At 35.1% G+C, this 20,012-nt stretch overlaps 1 protein-coding gene across 1 annotated transcript in view; it reads left to right on the top strand.

Moving 5' to 3' along the window:
• The window catches only part of FAM117B (family with sequence similarity 117 member B), a 95,112-nt gene that overhangs the window by 59,787 nt on the left and 15,313 nt on the right, over positions 1-20,012 (top strand). Inside the window, exons 3-4 of the mRNA XM_049615158.1 lie at positions 8,986-9,078; positions 10,056-10,169. Of these exons, the coding sequence (XP_049471115.1) occupies positions 8,986-9,078; positions 10,056-10,169 (207 nt within the window). The remainder of the gene's footprint in view (positions 1-8,985; positions 9,079-10,055; positions 10,170-20,012) is intronic.

The following is a 20,012-nucleotide window of genomic DNA, read 5'->3' as shown; positions in this document are numbered from 1 at the left end:
TAGGAGTTTAAGTAAAATCAGTGATTTTTGCTAAGTAATTTTTCTTGTTTGACCATCTTACAACTGAAATTAGCAAAGCTGTTGCTCTTCATGTTTACTTTTATTTGTCTTAATACTCTTGTTCTCATTTTAATTTGTTCTTAACAAGTCTATAGGAAGCTTTTATATTCTTTTGTTTTTCCTTGAGTTAAATCTCACACTTATTATATTTAGACTTCCCTAATTAAAAAAAAAGTTGTATTTTGAAAGTCTCATTTATAGAAAAGTTGCAAGAATAGTAGATTGAACACCAGTAGATTCCTCACTTATATTCACCAAATATAAACATTTATATATGAACATTTTAATATATGTTTTTATTTTTTGTGTGTATTTAATTGCTGTTATTATTGTTACTATTTGCTAATTGTTAGTAAGTTGAAGACATTCTGATTCTTCAAATAGTTCAACATGTATATATGAACAAGGACTTACAAAAATTACCAAAGTACTTACCAATTCAGGAGATTTAACATTGATTGATACCATGCTATTATTTAATATGTTGTACCTAGTCAAATTTTTTAAGTTTTCTCATTGTTCTCTGTAGTAATTTCTCATGTAAGCCAGGATCTAGTCAAGAAACACACTTGGCATTTAGATGTTATGCTTATTTGGTATTCTTTATTCTGAAACCATTCCTTAGCTTTTCTTGGTCTTTCATGACATAGATATATTTTTTAAGAGTGCAAGCCAGTATATTTGTTGAATATTCTCAACATAAGTCTCTGTTTCTTCACAATTAAATTCAACTTACTACATTTTTTGGCAGGAATACTGTATATATGTGATGTATATATATCCTTCAACCTTGTTTTTTATTTAAGGACATCACTCTATCCATATAGAAAGATTCCCCCTTAAGTAGGGAAAGATCCCATAAAGGCTTTATATGAAAGGCCCACAGCTAATATCATCCTCATTAGGGAAAAACTGAGAGGCTTTCCCCTATGGTCAGGAATAAGATAAGAATGTCTGCTCTCACCATTACTACTTACCATAGTACTGGAAATCTTAGCATCAGCAATCAGACATCAGAGAGAAACAAAAGGCATCTAAATAGGAAAGGGAGAAGTCAGACTTCTATCTGCAGACAACATGAGACTCTATGTAGAAAACCTGAAAGGCTCCACCAAAAATTTCTAGGGCTAATACATGAATTGAGCAAAGTTGCAGGATATAAAATCTATGTACAGAAATCTGTTGCATTTCTGTACACCAATAATGAAGTAGGAGAAAAAGAAATCAAGGAGTCAATCCCATTTGTAATTGCACCAAAAACAATAAGATATCTAGGAATAAATCTAACCAAACATGTAAAACTCTGAAAACTATAGAACACTTATGAAATAAATTAAAGAGGACACAAAGAAATGGAAGAGCACTCTATGCTCTGGGATAGGAAGAACAAACATTGTTAAAATGTCTATACTACCCAAAGCAATCTACACATTTAATGCAGTCCCTATCAAAATACCACTAGAATTTTTCACAGAGGACTTTCACAAAAGTCCCCTAATGGCCAAAGCAGTCCTGAAAAGGAAAACAAAACTGGAGGTGGCGCAATTCTAGATTTCAAGCTATATTACAGAGCTCTGGTCATTAAGACAGCATGGTACTGGCACAAAAACACACATAGATCAGTGGAACAGAATAGAGAACCTAGAAATGGACCCACAACCATATGATCAACTAATCTTCAACAAAGCAGGAAAAAATACCTGGTGGAAAAAAGACCGTCTATTCAACAAATGGTGTTGGGAAAACTAGACAGCAACATGCAGAAGAATGAAACTGGATCAATTTCTTATACATACTCCAAAATAAATTCACAATGGATGAAAGACCTAATTGTGAGACAGGAAACCATCAAAATCCTTGAGGAGAACACAGGCAGCAACCTCTTTGGCCATAGCAACTTCTTACTAGACATGTCTCCGGAGGCAAGGGAAATGAAAGCAAAAATGAACTATTGGGACCTCATAAAGATAAGCTTCTGCACAGCAAGGAAGTAATCAACAAAACTAAAATGCAGCCTACAGAATGGGAAGTGATATTTGCAAATGGCATATGTGATAAAGGGTTAGTATCCAAAATCTATAAAGAACTAATAAAACTCAACACCCAAAAAACAAATAATCCAGTGAGGAAATGGGCAGAAGACATGAATAGACACTTTTCCAAAGAAGACATCCAGATGGCCAACAGACATATGAAAAGATGGTCAACATCAGTCATCATCAGCAAAATACAAATCAAAACCACAATGAGATACCACTTCACACCAGTCAGAATGGCTAACACTAACACAAGAAACAACAGGTGTTGGCAAGGATGTGGAGCAAGGGGAACCTTTTTGTTGGTAGAAATGCAGCCACTCTGGAAAACAGTATGGAGTTTCCTCAAAAAGTTAAAAATAGAACTACTCTATGATCCAGCAATTGTACTACTAGGTATCTATCCAGAGGATACAAAAATACATATTTGAAGGGGTACATGCATCTTGATGTTTATAGCAATACTATCAACAATAGTCAAACTATGAAGAGAGCCCAAATGTCCATTGACTGATGAATGGATAAAGATGTGATGCATATTATATATATACATATATATACACATATATATGCACACATACAGTGTAATGTTACTCAGCCATCAAAAAGAATGAAATCTTGCCATTTGCAGTGACATGGATGGAGCTAGAATGTATTATACTAGGCAAAATAAGGCAGGGAAAGACAAATACCATATGATTTCACTCATGTGTGATTTAAGAAACAAAACGGATGTATGGAAAGGGGTAAAAAAAAAAAAACGAGAAAAAAAAAAAAAGAATGACGGAAACAAACCATAAAAGACTCTTAATGATAGAGAACAAACAGGCTTGTTGGAGGGAAGTGGGTAGAGGGTTGGCTAAATGGGTGATGGGTATTAAGGAGGGCACTTATTATGTATGATTAAGCACTGGGTATTGTGTGTAAGTGATGAATCACGGAATTCAGTTCCTGAAATCAATATTGCACTGTATGTTAAACTAATTAGAATTTAAGTAAAAAATTTTAAACATTAAAAAATAAAAATACATTTCTCAAAAAATTCCCCCTTTAAAAGTCACCCCCCACACCTTATACAGAGAGAAGTATTGTTTTGAACAGGCTGTACATTCATTCTTATAGTAGAAAAATCAAGAAGTACATAAGTATAATACAGTGAAGGAAGGATCTTCTTTCCATGAGGAAGCCACTGATGTTTCTTTTGTTACAATGTATATTCTTGTAGAGATACTTTATATATATGTATGTTCTTTATACTGGCCCTCTATAAAAGTAGTTGCTATACATACTATACTGAGCCTTGAGTTTTTCACTTAATATCTCATAGAGATTATTGTGAACTTCCTTATTCATTTTTAATGGCTGAATAAGTATTTTGTTGTAAAGATATACCATAATTTATTTAACAGATCCTCTATTTACATTGTTCTAATATTGTAAAAACAGTGCTACAGGGAATAATATGCTGTATCATTTTGTGCATAAAGATAAACATTTTGTACATCTGCATGATAAATAACCAAAAGAAGGGTGAGATAAAGGGTATGTGCATTTGTAACTTTGACAGCAATTGCTGAGTCTCCTTCCATAAAGGCTGTACTAATTTACACTTCTACCAGCAGTGTAGGAGAGTATGAAATAAAATCACCCAGTTTGTGGTTTTAATTTGCTTTTCTCTTATTATGGGTGAGACTGAGCATATTTTTTTAAATTTTTTAATTTATTTTTTTAATTTACATCCAAGTTAGTTAGCATATAGTGCAACAGTGATTTCAGGAGTAGATTCCTTAATGCCCCTTACCCATTTAGCCCATTCCCCCTCCCAAAACCCCTCCGGTATCTCTGTTTGTTCTCCATATTTAAGAGTCTCTTATGTTATTGTCCCCCTCCCTGTTTTTATATTATTTTTGCTTCCCTTCCCTTATGTTCATCTGTTTTGTCTCTTAAGTCCTCATATGAGTGAAGTCATACGATATTTGTCTTTCTCTGACTAATTTTGCTTAGCATAATACCCTCTAGTTCCATCCACGTAGTTGCAATAGCAAGATTTCATTCTTTTTGATTGCCGAGTAATACTCCATTGTATGTATGTATGTGTGTATATATATGTACATATATGTATACATATATATATATATATATATATATATATATAACATCACATCACATCTTCTTTATCCGTTCATCTACTGATGGATTTTTGGGTTCTTTCCATACTTTGGCTATTGTTGATAGTGCTGCTATAAACATGGGGGTGCGTGTGTCCCTTCGAAACAGCATACCTGTATCCCTTGGATAAATGCCTAGTAGTGCAGTTGCTGGGTCGTAGGGTAGTTCTATTTTTAATTTTTTAAGGAACCTCCATACTGTTTTCCAGAGTGGCTGCACCATTTGCATTGCCACCAGCAGTGCAAAAGAGATCCTCTTTCTCCGTATCCTCACCAACATCTGTTGTTGCCTGAGTTGTTAATGTTAGCCATTCTGACAGGTGTAAGGTGGTATCTCATTGTGGTTTTGATTTGTATTTCCCTGATGAGGAGTGATGTTGAGCATGTTTTCCTGTGTCAATTGGCCATCTAGATATCTTCTTTAGAGAGTGTCTATTCATGTCTTTTGCCTATTTCTTCTGTGGATTATTTAGTTTTTAGGTGTTGAATTTGATAAGTTCTTTATAGATTTTGGATACTCACCCTTTATCTGATATGTTGTTTGCAAATATCTTCTCCCATTCTGTCCATTGCCTTTTAGTTTTGCTGATTGTTTCCTTTGCTGTGTAGAAGCTTTTTATTTTGATGAGGTCCCAATAGTTCATTTTTGCTTTGGTTTCCCTTGCCTCTGGAGATGTGTTGATTAAGAAGTTGCTGTGGCCAAGATGAAAGAGGTTTTTGCCTGCTTTCTCCTCGAGGATTTTGATGGCTTCCTGTCTTACATTTAGGTCTTTCATCCATTTTGAGTTTATTTTTGTGCATGGTGTAGGAAAGTGGTCCAGGTTCATTTTTCTGCATGTCGCTGTCCAGTTTTCCCAGCACCACTTGCTGAATAGACTGTCTTTATTCCATTGGATATTCTTTCCTGCTTTGTCAGAGATTGGTTGCCCATATGTTTGTGGGTCTGTTTCTGGGTTCTCTATTCTGTTCCAGTGATCTGAGTGTCTGTTCTTGTGCCAGTACCATACTGTCTTGATGATTACAGCTTTGTAGTATAGCTTGAAGTCCGGGACTGTGATGCCTCCTGCTTTGGTTTTCTTTTTCAAGATTGCTTTGGCTATTCAGGGTCTTTTCTGGTTCCATACAAATTTTAGGATTATTTCTTCTAGCTCTGTGAAGAATGCTGGTGTTACTTTGATAGAGATTGCATTGAATATGTAGATTGCTTTGGGTAGTATCGACATTTTTACAATATTTGTTCTTCCTATCCAGGAGCATGGAATCTTTTTCCATTTTTTTGTGTCTTCTTCAATTTCTTTCATAAGCTTTCTATAGTTTTCAGTGTATAGAGTTTTCACCTCTTTGGTTAGATTTATTCCTAGGTATTTTATGGCTTTTGGTGCAATTGTAAATGGGATCGATTCCTTGATTTCTCTTTCTGTTGCTTCATTGTTGGCATATAGGAATGCAACCGATTTCTGTGCATTGAGTTTATATCCTGCCACTTTGCTGAATTCATGGATCAGTTCTAGCAGTTTTTTGGTGGAATATTTTGGGTTTTCCATATAGAGTGTCATGTCATCTGTGAAGAGTGAAAGTTTGAACCTCCTCTTGGCCAGTGTGGATGCCTTTTATTTCTTTGTGTTGTCTGATTGCAGAGGCTAAGATTTCCAATACTATGTTCAATAACAGTGGCGAGAGTGGCCATCCCTGTCTTGTTCCTGACCTTAGGGGGAAAGCTCTCAGTTTTTCCTCACTGAGGATGATATTAGCATTGGGTCGTTCATACATGGCTTTTATGATCTCGAGGTATGCTCCTTCTATCCCTCCTTTCTTGAGGGTTTTTATCAAGAAAGGATGCTGTATTTTGTCAAATGCTTTCTCTGCATCTATTGGGAGGATCATATGGTTCTTGTCCTTTCTTTTATTGATGTGATGAATCACATTGATTGTTTGGCAGATATTGAAGCAGCCCTGCATCCCAGGTATAAAATCCCACTTGGTCGTGGTGAATAATTTTTTTTAATATATTGTTGGATCCGGTTGGGTAATATGTTGTTGAGGATTTTTGCATCCATGTTCATCAGGGAAATTGGTCTGTAGTTCTCCTTTTTAGTGGGGTCTCTGTCTGCTTTTGGAATCAAGGTAATGCTGGCTTCATAGAAAGAGTTTGGAAGTTTTCCTTCCATTTCTATTTTCAGAACACCTTCAAGAGAGTAGGTGTTAACTCTTCCTTAAATGGTTGGTAGAATTCCCCTGGAAAGCCATCTGGCTCTGGATTCTTGTTTTTGGGAGATTTTGATTACTAATTCAATTTTTTTTTTTTTTTTAACTGGTTATGGGTCTGTTCAAATTTCCTATTTCTTTCTGTTTCAGTTTGGTAGGAATGTTTCTGGAATTTGTCTATTTCTTCCCGATTGCCCATTTTATTGGCATATAATTGCTCATAGTATTCTCTTATTATTGTTTTTATTTCTGCTGTGTTGGTTGTGATCTCTCCTCTTTCATTCTTGATTTTATTTATTTGGGTCCTTTCCTTTTTATTTTTGATCAAACTGGCTAATGTTTATCAATTTGGTTGATTCTTTCAAAGAACCAGCTTCTGGTTTCATTGATCTGTTTTTTTGGTTTCAATAGCATTAATTTCCGCTCTAATCCTTATTATCCTGTCTTCTGCTGGTTTTGTGTTTTATTTGCTGTTTTTTTTCCAGCTCTTTAAGGTGTAAGGTTAGGTTGTGTATCTGAGACCTTTCTTCCTTCTTTAGGAAGGCCTGGATTGCTATATACTTCCCTCTTATGACTGCCTTTCCTGTGTCTCAGATGTTTTTGGTTGTGGTATTATCGTTTTGTCTGGCTTCCATGACCTTTTTATTTCCTCTTTAGCTTCTTGGTTAGCCCATTCATTCTTTAGTAGGATGTTCCTCAGTCTCCAAGTATTTGTTATCTTTTCAAATTTTTTCTTGTGGTTGATTTCAGTTTTACAGTATTGTGGTCTGAAAATATGCACGGTATGATCTTGATCTTTTTGTACTTGTTGAGGGCTAATTTGTGTCCCAGTATGTGATCTATTCTGGAGAACATTCCATGTACACTGGAGAAGAATTTATATTCTGCTGCTTTAGGATGAAATGTTCCAAATATATCTGTTGAGTCCACTTGGTCCAGTGTGTCATTCAAAGTCATTCCTTGTTGTTCTGTTTAGATGAAGAGATTGTGCATATTTTTATGTACTGAGAACTCATTTGTATTTTTTTTTTCTGATTTTAAATTCTGGATTTTGTATAACCACTAAGGATTTAACATTTTTGAGGCTACACTTTGCAGATTTTTAAATGTTTTTAAGTTTATTTATTTATTTATTTTGAAAGAGAGTGAGCAGGGGAGGGACAGAGAGGCAGGGGCGGAGAGCCCAATGTGGTACTAAATCATGACCTGAGTTGAAACCAGGAGTTGTTGCTTAACCAACTGAGCTACCCAGGTGCCCCTGTTTGCAGATATTTATTTTTATTTTAAAGGTTTTTAAAAAAAATTTTAAAGTTTATTGAGAGATAGAGCATGAGTGGGGCAGGAGCAGAACAGAGAGAGAGAGACTCAGAATCCGAAGCAGGCTCCAGACTCTGAGCTGTCAGCACAGAGCCTGACATGAGCCTTGAAATCACAAACCGCGAGATCATGACCTGAGCAGATGTTGGATGCTTAACCAGCTGAGCCAGCCAGGCGCCCCAATTTTGCAGATATTTAAAGCAAGACTAGACATAGAGGTTAAGATTATGAACTCCAGAGTCTTAGGTTATATCTTAGCTTTGCCACTTCTTAGCTGTGAGACATTAGGCTATTTACCAAGCTTCCTTGTCTGCAGAACTTGTAGAACTTTTGTATGTATTAAATCAGATGATACTATGAAGACCTTTCACTATGCTTTCATAAAGCAAAGTGCCTAGCATATAATAAGATCACAGGAATGTTAGCTATTATTAGTATGCATTTGTTCAATAAATGCTATATTTACCATTATGTAAAAATAATTAAGTTTTTGTTAATAATAGAAATGAAGGAAATAAACTAAAATATGATAATTAAAGCAACTGGTGCTAGAGGAATTTTGGGTCATTGTGTTATTTTAAATATTTCTAGTACTTAATTTTTCTATAATGGGAATGCATTGTACAATAGAAAAATATATACTTTTTTAAGAAATGAAATTATTTTTCAGGTTTATTGAGATATAATTGACATACACAATACTGTATAAGTTTTTGTACAGTATAATGACTTGAAATTCTTATATTATGAAATGATTACCAAGTAAGTTTAGTTAATATCCATTACCTCATATAATTCAAATTTTTTTTCCTTGCGCTGAGAACTTTTAAAAGGATCTACTCTTTTAGCAATTTTCAAATATACCACACAGCAGTATTAACTATAGCCATCATGTTATATATTACCTCCACAGTACTTAATCTTATAGCTGGAAGTTTGTACCTTTATACCACCTTCATCCAATTCCCCTTCAGGTGCCTCCCCCAACTCCTACTGTCTCTGATAACCGTAAATCTCATCTCTTTTTCTCTGAGTGTGTGGTTTAGATTTCACATGTGAGGTCATTCAGTATTTGTCTTTCTTCACCTGACTTAATTGATTGTGCATAATGTCCTGAAGATCCATCCATTTTGTTGCAGATGTGGTGTACATTATCGTTAAATGGTTAATATACCCCTTCCTTCTTTTTCCCATTATAGACAGAGAGTGCATGGGCCGAAGAATATGCTGAAAAGAAGAAAGGGTCTCACAAGCGTTCAGCATCATGGGGCAGTACAGATCAACTTAAAGAGGTCAGGAAAATGGTCCCAAGGAAGTGGGTGTGGAAGTTTGATTTCTTCCCTGGGTAGTTCCTTGAAGTTGTGGGCAACAAGGATTTGTCTGTTTGCATTGTTTTGTTTTGTGTGGGTGTTTGTTTGTTTGTTTTTGGTTTTGTTTACTTGAGAAATAACAAAACAGTTCTTACATTGATTGGATAGAGATTTGAATGGGGGAAATATACACATTACTTACAGATTATCTGTTTTTCTTTGTCTTTTTTCTTATTAAATGAGAGTCCATACCTGTTAATCTAAGTGTCAGATTTATAAAATTATAGTGATACAACAAATTCACATTTATTATTTCTGTATTTAATGGTAGTGTTTCTGAAATTGATTAATCCAGTAAACCAAATTGGTTATGGTCCTGTGCTGATTACCATTTTCTGTGCCTACACTTACGACATTTGCACTTTACATACAACAGAAAGATTCAGTCAGGGAATAATATGGGATATTGATTGAAATTATGTTTGTTATTTAAAGATTGTATCTGTGAGTACATTTCATGGCTTGAATTGATTTTTAAATACTGTTTGATTTTTGGAGCTGTTGAAGGTTAGGCGTTTAAAGAAATCTAAATCTAAATAAAATATGGCTCATTGTTAGGACAATGAGAATAATTTTCATTAAAATTCTTTGTGAAAGCTATAATGTAATTCATTTATTCTAAGTGCTGAAAGCTTCATTGGTTTAGTATTTGGGAAGCTTGAAGGCTCCGAACAGTGTTGGAATGTAATTTTGTTTCTCTCTAAAAGAGAGATACACATAAGTGCACACTTGTGTATGTGGATGTGTGTATATATATAAATTTTGTGTAGTCAGATTTTGTGATAGGGTTTTAAAGGTCAAAAGATCTATTAAGGCTGAATTGTACTGGTTCTTACTAAGCAAGGATATATTTTGTGTATCTTGGAAAACTCTGATACTCTTATTTTTCCCCTTTTCAGATTGCAAAATTACGCCAACAATTGCAGAGAAGTAAACACAGCAGTCGACATCATCGAGATAAAGAAAGACAGTCTCCATTCCATGGCAACCATGCAGCTATTAACCAGTGTCAGGTAGGAGCCCAAATACCATACAATCCAAATAAGGGATTTGTTGTTTTCCTGGTGATATGTTATTTTATAGGTAACTGATTAGGATAAAAATGTCCAAAAGCATATTTGAAACCGTGATTAAATACTGAATTAGCTTCCATAAAAAATTCAAGATACTAAGTTGACAAAATGATATTTTCCTTTAGTGATCTGTGATTTGACTTTTAGGAGACCTAGCTACTTACATATTTTGATTTACCATAATTTTGTCTTTATCAATTCAGTATATTGAGGCCAAATAATAGAGAGGTAAGCATTGGCTATAGAACCAGACCCTGGATGAGCAGTCTGTTCTGAGTTTCAGTTTCTTCATCTAAAGATTGAAGATAACGATGATACATCTCATAAAGTCTTTCAGTAGGGGAAAACCTTTAATTGCTTTGATTCCTTTATAGAACTCTATGAACTGCTTTCGGTGGCTCACCCAGGAAACATTTCTCTTAAACTGAATTAAAATTGGATTGGGTCCCTTGGCAAAAAGAGCAAGAAAAAGTTTGCCAACCCTTTTTATAGGTTGATAGCTTCTGATGACTGCCAAGTATATGTGGATTTTTTCAAGAGAAAGTATAAGTAGAGGGGCGCCTGGGTGGCTCAGTAGGTTGAGCGTCCGACTTCGGCTCGGGTCATGATCTTGTAGTTTGTGAGTTCGAGCCCTGTGTTGGGCTCTGTGCTGACAGTTCAGAGCCTGGAGCCTGCTTCGGATTCTGTGTCTCCCTCTCTCTGCCCCTTTCCCTTGCTCTGTCTCTGTCTCTCAAAGATGAATAAATGTTAAAAAAAAATTTAGAAAGTATAAATAGAGGTATATATTTTTTCAAATTAATTTTGCCCTTAAATATTAATACATGGGTCAAATTTAATTTCACAAATTTATAGTTTGGTTGTAGTTTCTAATTGCTCTTTTCCATGTATAAGGTATTTTAATTATAAAATATGAATATAAACTAATACATTTAAAAACATAACCAAACTGGATTTATGTCTGGAGAAATAGAAAATGTAAAATTGACAAAATAAGAAATGAAAAATTTGAATAGACTGATAACTGTCAAAGTTGGAATACTAATTAAAAACCACACTCCTTCACTCTCAAAAGTGAAGCTTCATAGGTGAATTTATAGGTGGCTTTACAGGTGAATTTGCCAACCTTTTACTCCCTCTAATTTATCCATTAATAATTTGTAATGTATTTCTAAGAGATAAAGCCACTTTTTTTTTTTTTTTTTTAATATATGAAATTTACTGTCAAATTGGTTTCCATACAACACCCAGTGCTCATCCGATAAAGCCACTTTTTATTTCCACTCATATTTTTATTCCTAAGTAGAATAAGGATTAAGGTTGAAATTTATTGAATTAAGTGATAGATTTTAGGAGTTTATCAGTTTTTGAAGTGATTTAAAAAAATTATTTATTTTGACAGAGAGAGAAAGAGAGTGCATGTGGAGAAGAGGGAGAGTGAGAATCCCAAGCAGGTTCCATGCTGTTAGCGAAGAGCCCGACGTAGGACTCGATCCCACAAACTGTGAGATCATGACGTGAACCAAAATCAAAAGTTAGATTCTTAGCTGACTGAGTCACCAGGTGCCTGTGAAGTGACTTTTTTAAAGTTGCATTAAAATCAGCAATTAAGGTAGTAAATTATCCAGAATTTTCTTTTTTTCCCCCCTTGTAAGTTGAATTTGCTTAATATTATTGGAGCTTGCACAAAGTTCATGTTTAACTTGAAAACCTCTCTTTTCAGAGAAGATAAGGACTAGAAAATAGGGTAACTTGAAAAATAAATTTATGTAATTTGAGTTTTGTACACTTGGCACACCAAACATCTTGACAACTTGACTTTTTTTTTTTTTTTTTTTTTGTTAATAGCCAACCAGAGATCAAACACATGCATCATGATAACTACAACAGTGGTATTCGTGTTTAATTGAAACTTTCATACTATTAGCATGAAAATACTAAGTTATGGGTATGGCTTAGTTTTAGTAGGTTCTCTCTCTAGTGGAGAAAAGTACCACTTAGAGATTGTGTACTTTTGAGGTCGTTGCTCTGTCTGCACAATATCTATCCTATGGCTCATACTGTAGTACTCATTAGGGGATACAATGATAAATGAAATATTGGGGCTTGCACCCCACCAAGTCTCAGATAGATATAAGTAAACAATTATTATACAGTGTGATGAATGTATTGATAGTGTTCGGCAGAGTTTTACACTGTTATAGAAGGGGTATTTATCCTTGGGTTGGTTCTGGAGCCATCTATAAAGGCCTCTCAGAGAATGTGGTATCTAGGTGGATACCTGAAAGCTGATTTAGTCATTCTTCTAGAGGTGGAAGAAATCGTGGCTCCAGGTAGGAGTAATAGTAAGAGGTTAGGCTAAAGAGTTAAATAGCAGCCAGATTTGAAAGTCTTCATGTCTCAGTTGTTAAGAAGTTTGGACTTTGTCCTAGAGGCACCCCAGAACTATTTTTTTTAACACGGGGGATTGGTTTTAGAGTGGTCATTATGAGTTTAGAGTAGAGAATGAATTTGGAAGAGGACAAGATTAGAGGCAGGAAAACCATTTAAGAATAGGGTTTGTAATCCAGGTAAGAAATGACAGTGGTCTAAAATAAGATAGGAGCTATGGAGTTGGAGAGAATGGCCAAACCTGAATGATATTTACAAAGTAATAATAATTGAAGTCTATTAAGTGCTTACTATATGGCAAACACTTTATTTAGCTTTTGTGTGTATTACTAGCACTTAATCCTCATCTTTGAGGTAAGGCTTATTACTATTGAGGCCCAGAGAATTTAGGTTTTTTGTCCTAGGTCATATGAATCTAGGTTAGAGCTAGTATTCTAACCCCCAGGCAATTTGACTTCAGAGTCTGAATTTTTTAAACTATGTTAGCTGATGATTGAATGAGATGGTAACAATGGAGAGATAGGAGTAAAAGGGTAATGCCAATTCTAGCCTTTAAAACATGACTTTTAAAAATATATCCTTCAAGGAGCGGTGTCTCAGTGGGTTAAGCGCCTGACTTCAGCTCAGGTCATGATCTCACAGTTCATGAATTCAAGCCCTGAGTCAGGCTGTATGCTGACAGTTTGGAACCTGGAGCCTATGTCTCGGTCTCTCTCCGCCCCTTCCCTGTTCGTGCTCTGTCTCTCTCTCTCTCTCTCTCTCTCTCTAAAACAAACATTAAAAAATATATATATATCCATTAACCTCACACCCATGTACAAAAGTGATTTAAAATGGATCAAAGGCCTAAATGGAAGAGTTAAAACTAAAAGCTCTTAGATGAGAACATAGGCATAAATGTAGGGTTAGATTAGGCAATGGTTTGTTAGATATGACACCAAAAGCACAAGCAACAAAAGAAAAAAAGTAGGTAAATTGGATTTTATAAAAATTAAAAACTTTTGTGCTTTAAAGGACACCACCAAAAAAGTGAAAATACAACCAACAAAATAGAAGGTACTTACAAGTCACATTATTTGATAAAGCACTTGCATCTGGAATCTATAAAGAACTCTTGTGGCTCAGTAATAAAAAGATAACCCAATGGGAAAGGATCAGGGCGCCTGGGTGGCTCAGTCCGTTAAGCATCTGACTTCAGCTCAGGTCATGATCTTGTGGTTCGTGGGTTCAAGCCCCATGTCAGGCTCTGTACTCACAGCTTGGAGCCTGGAGCCTGCTTCAGATTCTGTGTCTCCCCCTCTCTCTCTGCTCCTCCCTTGCTCACACTGTGTCTCTCTCTCAAAAATAAAGATTAAAAAAAAATTATTTTTTAATGGGCAAAGGATCTTAATAGAGAGTTCTCCAAAGGAGATATACAAATAGCCACTATGCACGTGAACAAGATCCTAACCATCATTCCCGACCATAGGGAAATGCAGTAAAAAATTCCAATGAGGTACTACTTTATACTCATAAGGATGGCTGAAAAAGAAAAGGTAGCTAAGTGTTAGGATGTGGACACATTAGAACGCTTGCCTATCTTTTGCTGATAGGAATGTAAAGTGCAGCCACTTTGGAAAATAGTCTGGCAGTTTCTCAAAAGGCTAAACATTAGGGTTGCCATATGACTCCACTCTTTCTCTCCAAAGTATGTATCTGAGAGAATTGAAAACATATGTTCACATAAAAACTTGTACACAAATAAATGTTCATAGCAACATGGTTCACAAAATTTGGAAACAACCCAGATGTTCATCAGCCAATGAATGGATAAATAACATGTAGTATATCCATACAATGGAATATTATTCAGTCATGAAAAAGGAGTACTGATATGTGCCACAGTATGGAGGAACCTTGAAAACATTATGCTAAGTGAAAGAAGCCAAATACAAAAAGACACATATTATATGATTCCACTAAAATGTCCAGAATAGGCAGACCTGTAGAGACAGATTATAGATTGGTGGTTGCCAATTGCTGGCAGAGTTGGGGGGAAATAGAGTGAATTCTAATAAGGGACGGTTTTGTTTGTTTTTTTTTTAATTAGTGTGCTTCTAAAATTTATTGTAATGGTTGTACAACTCTGTTCAGTAATCATTAAAACAAAAGTTGTACACTTTAATTGGGTGAGTGGTAGGTATTGTGAATTTCAATAAGCTCTTATAAAAAATATCTACTAACATTGAAAACAGATATATAAAATACAAATTTAATTGTCTGGAAATAACAGATTAGATGGTAAAAACCAAAAAGTAAACCAGGAGGTCATCTAACAGTATAGAATATAAGCACAGGTGCTCTGAGGTCAGACTCTAGGTTAGATATGATTCTGCCACTTGTTAACTGTATGAGGTTCATCAGGTTCTTTGTATTATAATATTACCTATTGTGTTGTTCTAAGGTTTAAATGGGATAGAATATTATAAAACACTTAATGCAATTCTTGGCACTTGATAATTGCTCAGTAAATCTTAGGTCATTTGAGGTAGGATCTAATATAAAAGAAGTAAACCAGTTGGGTTTTTTACCAGGCTTTTCTGCCAATTTAATATCAAACTTATTTTTAAAGCTTTTATGTTATCTTTTTAAATTTTGGGCTATATTTTATTTTCATTATTATTATTATTATTATTATTTTTTTTTAAAGTAATCTCTGTACCCAACATGGGGCTCCAACTCACAACCCCAGGGTCAAGAGTCACATACTCTACTAACTGAGCCAGCCAGGTGGCCCAAGTTTTTATCATTAAAAGTATTTGTATATGGGGTGCCTTGGTGCTTAAGCATCCAACTCTTGATTTGGCCCAAGTCATGATCTCAGGGTCATGAGGCTGAGCCCTGCATCAGGCTCTGTGCTGAAAGTTTGGAGCCTGCTTGGGATTCTCTCTCCCCATCTCTGCCCCTCCCCCCCCAACACATACACATGCATTCTGTCTCTCAAAAGAAACCTTTTTTTAAAAAAGCTTCCCAGAAGCAGATTATTTAAAAAAAGTATTTATATGCTTATCACAGAAATTTTAGAAATGAAAAAATATCAAATAGAAAAATATTTTAGGGACACCTGGGTAACTCAGTTGGTTAAGCATCCGACTCTTGATTTAGGCTCAGGTCATGATCTAACGATTTGTGAGATTGAGCCCTGTGTTGGGCTCCGTGCTGACAGCATGGAGCTTGCTTGGGATTCTCTCTCTCCCTCTCTCTTTCCCTTTCTCTCTCAAAGTAAATAAATAAATATTTTTTAAAGAAAAATTATATCTTAAAAGTGTTATTAAAATAAATAGAAAAAAAGCATCGAGTCTCATTCTGAAGATAATTTTCTTTTTTCCTTTGTGTTCCTTTTTGAGATCATAACATATCTTATTTTTTGTATTGTTTTTTTTTCCTATTTAACATGGAAAAATATTTATGTTATTACAACTGCTTCAGGAACATTTTTAATATTTCCAATTCTATAGAGCATTTCTCAAATATTTGCCATTTAGTTGGGTCCAGTGTGTGCTTAAAGCTTTTTCTGCATTTTTCCTTTTCTGGCGATAGATTTTCCATTATTTGGTTAGGAAATCTGAATATTGTAGGGGAGGGATCTTTGAACTTTCTCTTTTTTGGGGGTTGTGGGGGGGGGGAGGGTGCAAGTGGAGGAGGTACAAAGGAAGAGAGAATCTTCAGGCTCCACACTCAGCGTGGAGTCCAACACAGGGCTTGATCTCAGGACTTCATGTGAGATCATGACCTGAGCCGAAATCAGGACTTGGATGCTTAACCAACTGAATCATCCAGGGGTCCCTCTTTGATTTTTCTCTTGATAGACTTTCCAAGTTATTAAAATGTTTTCTTTGTATTTCATGATATGTAGATTACTTCTAGGGAAATTCCTTTAGTATTCCTTAACAATCAGGGGAACAGTATTGCTCTTCTGATAGTAGTATAGTCTACAACCACTAGTTAACAAAAGGTCTTTTCCTTGGGCTTACAATGGATTTATTATAGTTAGAAAAGAATTCTCACATACTTTTTTGAGTGGTTCTTTGGGGGGTGATTATTTGTTATGAAGAATAAATTCTGGCAAGTTTCTTAGAATCTTTCACATGTCCCTGGTTTCCAAAATTGACAAAGCCTTTAGATGCTTATAATGTCATATTTTTAAGGAGTATTTCAAGAAATACTCCCATTACAAAATATACCCAACACATTTCATAACTGTTTGGGGATTAGAATTAAATGTTAGTAACAGGAGAATGGGAGATGCCAGCATCTTCACAGCCACATAAACTACTTTAGAGGTGAGAATTAAAAAATCATGCAGGTGTTTTCTGTTTGTTTTAGCCTCAAGCAAGAAAGCCCTCCCGTAGGATTTTCTTATTTCTTCATATGAGCTGGGAACACTATAGTTTTGTAGCACCCTATGAGGGTTTGAGAGCAAAGTGATAGTGAAGAAGAAAAGGAAAAAACTGGGGTGCCTAGGAGGCTCAGTCAGTTAAGTGTCCAAATTCGTCTCACCTTGTGATCTTGCAGTTTCTGAGTTCAAGCCCTGTATTAGACTCTCTCCTGTCAGCACAGAGCCCACTTTAGAAACTTTGTCCCCCTCTCTCTCTGCTCCTCTCCTGCTCTCTCTTTCCTTCTCTCTCAAAAATAAACATTAAAAAAAAAAAAAAGGAAAGGAAAAAACCTATTTTCATCTGAGGAATGAAGGGCATTGCACTTTAAAAATAAAAATTGCTGCTCTGCACTAGAATCTTGATATGGCAGTCTAGGACATGATTGGTATTCTTAAATTTTTAAAAATTTTACCACTTAGAAATCAAAAGAGTAGGTACTTCTGCGTCCTTTATTAGAGAGTATAACTGCAGCTTAAAAGATCTAAGAGATGGATACCAGATGAGAGGACAGAACTACATTTATGTCGACAGAACAGGAGGCATCAAGGGCACGTGGAGGCTCCAAATCAAAAGCTCTTAAGATAGGAAAGGGTTTTTTTCTGATTCATTCTAATTTTTTTTTTTTTTTTTTTTTTTTTTTTTTACCATTCCAAACATCAGTTTTCCCATCCCTTTTGTTATATTAGGCTCATATTTGTTACATTCTGGCACATATTTCTCTCAGAGGTCTCTGTTGAGTTACTGAACAGATCTTTTTGTATTTTTTTCCTTTGAAAATTTAACTCTGTATTTCTTTTCCCTATTCAGCTACTGCTTCAGTGGGTATTCTTCCCATCTTTCCTGACTTGTACACAGTCTTATCCCCACACTTTGAAACAGGTATTTAAGTTATAATGTAGATTCATCTTAGAAGATTCAGTATTGGCCAAACCTCTTGGTCGTCTTTCTTTCTTGGCAGACTCTCAGTTTTTAGGCAGAATTTGATCTTTAAATGGTAATGTACATAGACATATGAAGAATGAAAATGGAAAACTAAAACTTTAACGTGCTGGTTCATCTCCTTAAAACACTTAATTGATAGAAAAATATCTGCTTTGAAGAAAAAGAAACAAAAGTTGAGAAGATAGAGATCCTTGTTTTTGACATTTCCAAAGGACAGATCTTAGGAGAGATAGATTTTACCTTAGTACAGTGAAGAAATTTTAATATTTGAGAGCTGTCTGAAGATGACCTCTCAGTATGATAAACCACTTATGCTTGCATAGACTGATTTATATTTAGAAACAAATTTTGTTACAGAACCTATTCTATAGATATGGGAAAAATAAATTATATGCACATGCACATAAAATTCCTTGAGTCCTTGAAATTTGAAGCATGAAAATTTAAGTATAATAATTTTTTTAATTTTTAGATATTTTAGAATATAGCTTATGTAAGGAATGTGTGTTTAATGAGGAAAATCCCCGACAACTTTAGTGGATTATCATATAACTAGTTTATTTAATTATAGTTGAACCTTCGCTTTGTTTACCTAAAATGCTGTGTTGACCTTAGGGAAGTGGCAGTTTTCTGTTCCTTATTTTCTTTCCTTTGCTTTAATTAGACTAAACTGTTGATAAATACTTGCTGCAGTTTAGATTATATTTGAGAAAAACTTTTTTTTTTTTTTTTTGAGAAAAACTTCTTACCAGATGTGTAGAGTATGACTTCTTTGCTACCTTGAAAAGCATTAACCAGATGTACTGTTAGTTATTACACTGGCAGGTTTCTCTGTATGTGCATTTCCCAACATAACAGCCAGAAATCTTAAGCTTTCTGTTCTTAAGATATTTATGGTTATAAAATCCAAAAAGGTCAGCATTTTGTAGCAACCTTGTCAGAGCATCCTCCTCTTCTAGTCTCCTTCATTTCTGTAACTTAACAGTTATAAACCAAATGCATGTCTGAAAGCAGCCTGAAAATGGCATCCAGTGCAAGCTGTTGTTTGTTTTGTGACATTTAGAAGAGAAAATTAAGCTCAGAGTTGAGTTTGTTATATATATACTAACTCCTGAGATTTTTCTTAGTCTGTACCAGTTCTCTGCCATTGTTTCCTGACACAGGATGAGTCCAAGCATAGGTAGGATGAGTGCGTGACAGAAATGTTCTAATATGCTCTCAACTCCATGCTCATGAGCTGTAGATTTCTTTTAACCCTTTACTGCTTTAGTCGGAGTCCGTTTCTTGTCACGTCACTATTTCTTTCCTTATATTAGACCGGGGCCCCATCCTTATGTAACCTCAAAATTTACTTCCTTACAGCTCCCTTCTCCAAATAATAGCCACTTTGGGGTTAGAACTACAGTGTATGAAATTTGAAAGGGGACACAGACATTCACTTCATAGTACAAGCCTTGTTGAATAAGCATCATGTCTGTTCTAGGCTCTCTTTTGAGAAGTGGAAATAAGGAGATGGATAAGCGGCAGCACTTCCTCATTGCTTACTGTTGGGCCCCAGAGTCTTACTTTTCTCACATGTAACAGGGGAACCACTGCAGCCCACCTCAGAGAATGGTCTTGAAAACGAAGTGAGAGGGCATGTGGTATCTGGCCCGCACTGGATGGATGCTCAGTAAACAGTAGCTACAATTTTTATTTTGTATTTTCCCTATTATGTATTTTATTCTTAAAATAATTTCTTGTCCTTTCACATTCTTTTTCAAATATCATTTTCTTCTAATAATGTCTTCTAATTTTCCCCCCTTTAATTCCTCTGTTCCCCAATCTTCTCCTCATACCCTCAAGCTTCTCATATTAGCTATTCCCTTTTCACTTCCATCTTTTCTTTCTGTCCACTCCACATTGAAGCTTCCCTTTAGCTTTTTTCTCACAAATTTTCCAAGGATGGAAATTTGCCTTTTCCAAGGATTGTTGATGTATTATGCTTATTTCTTTTTTTTTTTTTTTTTTTTTTTTTTAACGTTTTTTTTTTTTT

Source organism: Panthera uncia, assembly GCF_023721935.1.
Source record: "Panthera uncia isolate 11264 chromosome C1 unlocalized genomic scaffold, Puncia_PCG_1.0 HiC_scaffold_3, whole genome shotgun sequence".
Lineage (NCBI taxonomy): Eukaryota > Metazoa > Chordata > Mammalia > Carnivora > Felidae > Panthera > Panthera uncia.
Note: the sequence above shows the minus strand (reverse complement) of the source record. Positions and strands in the feature narration are given on the sequence as shown.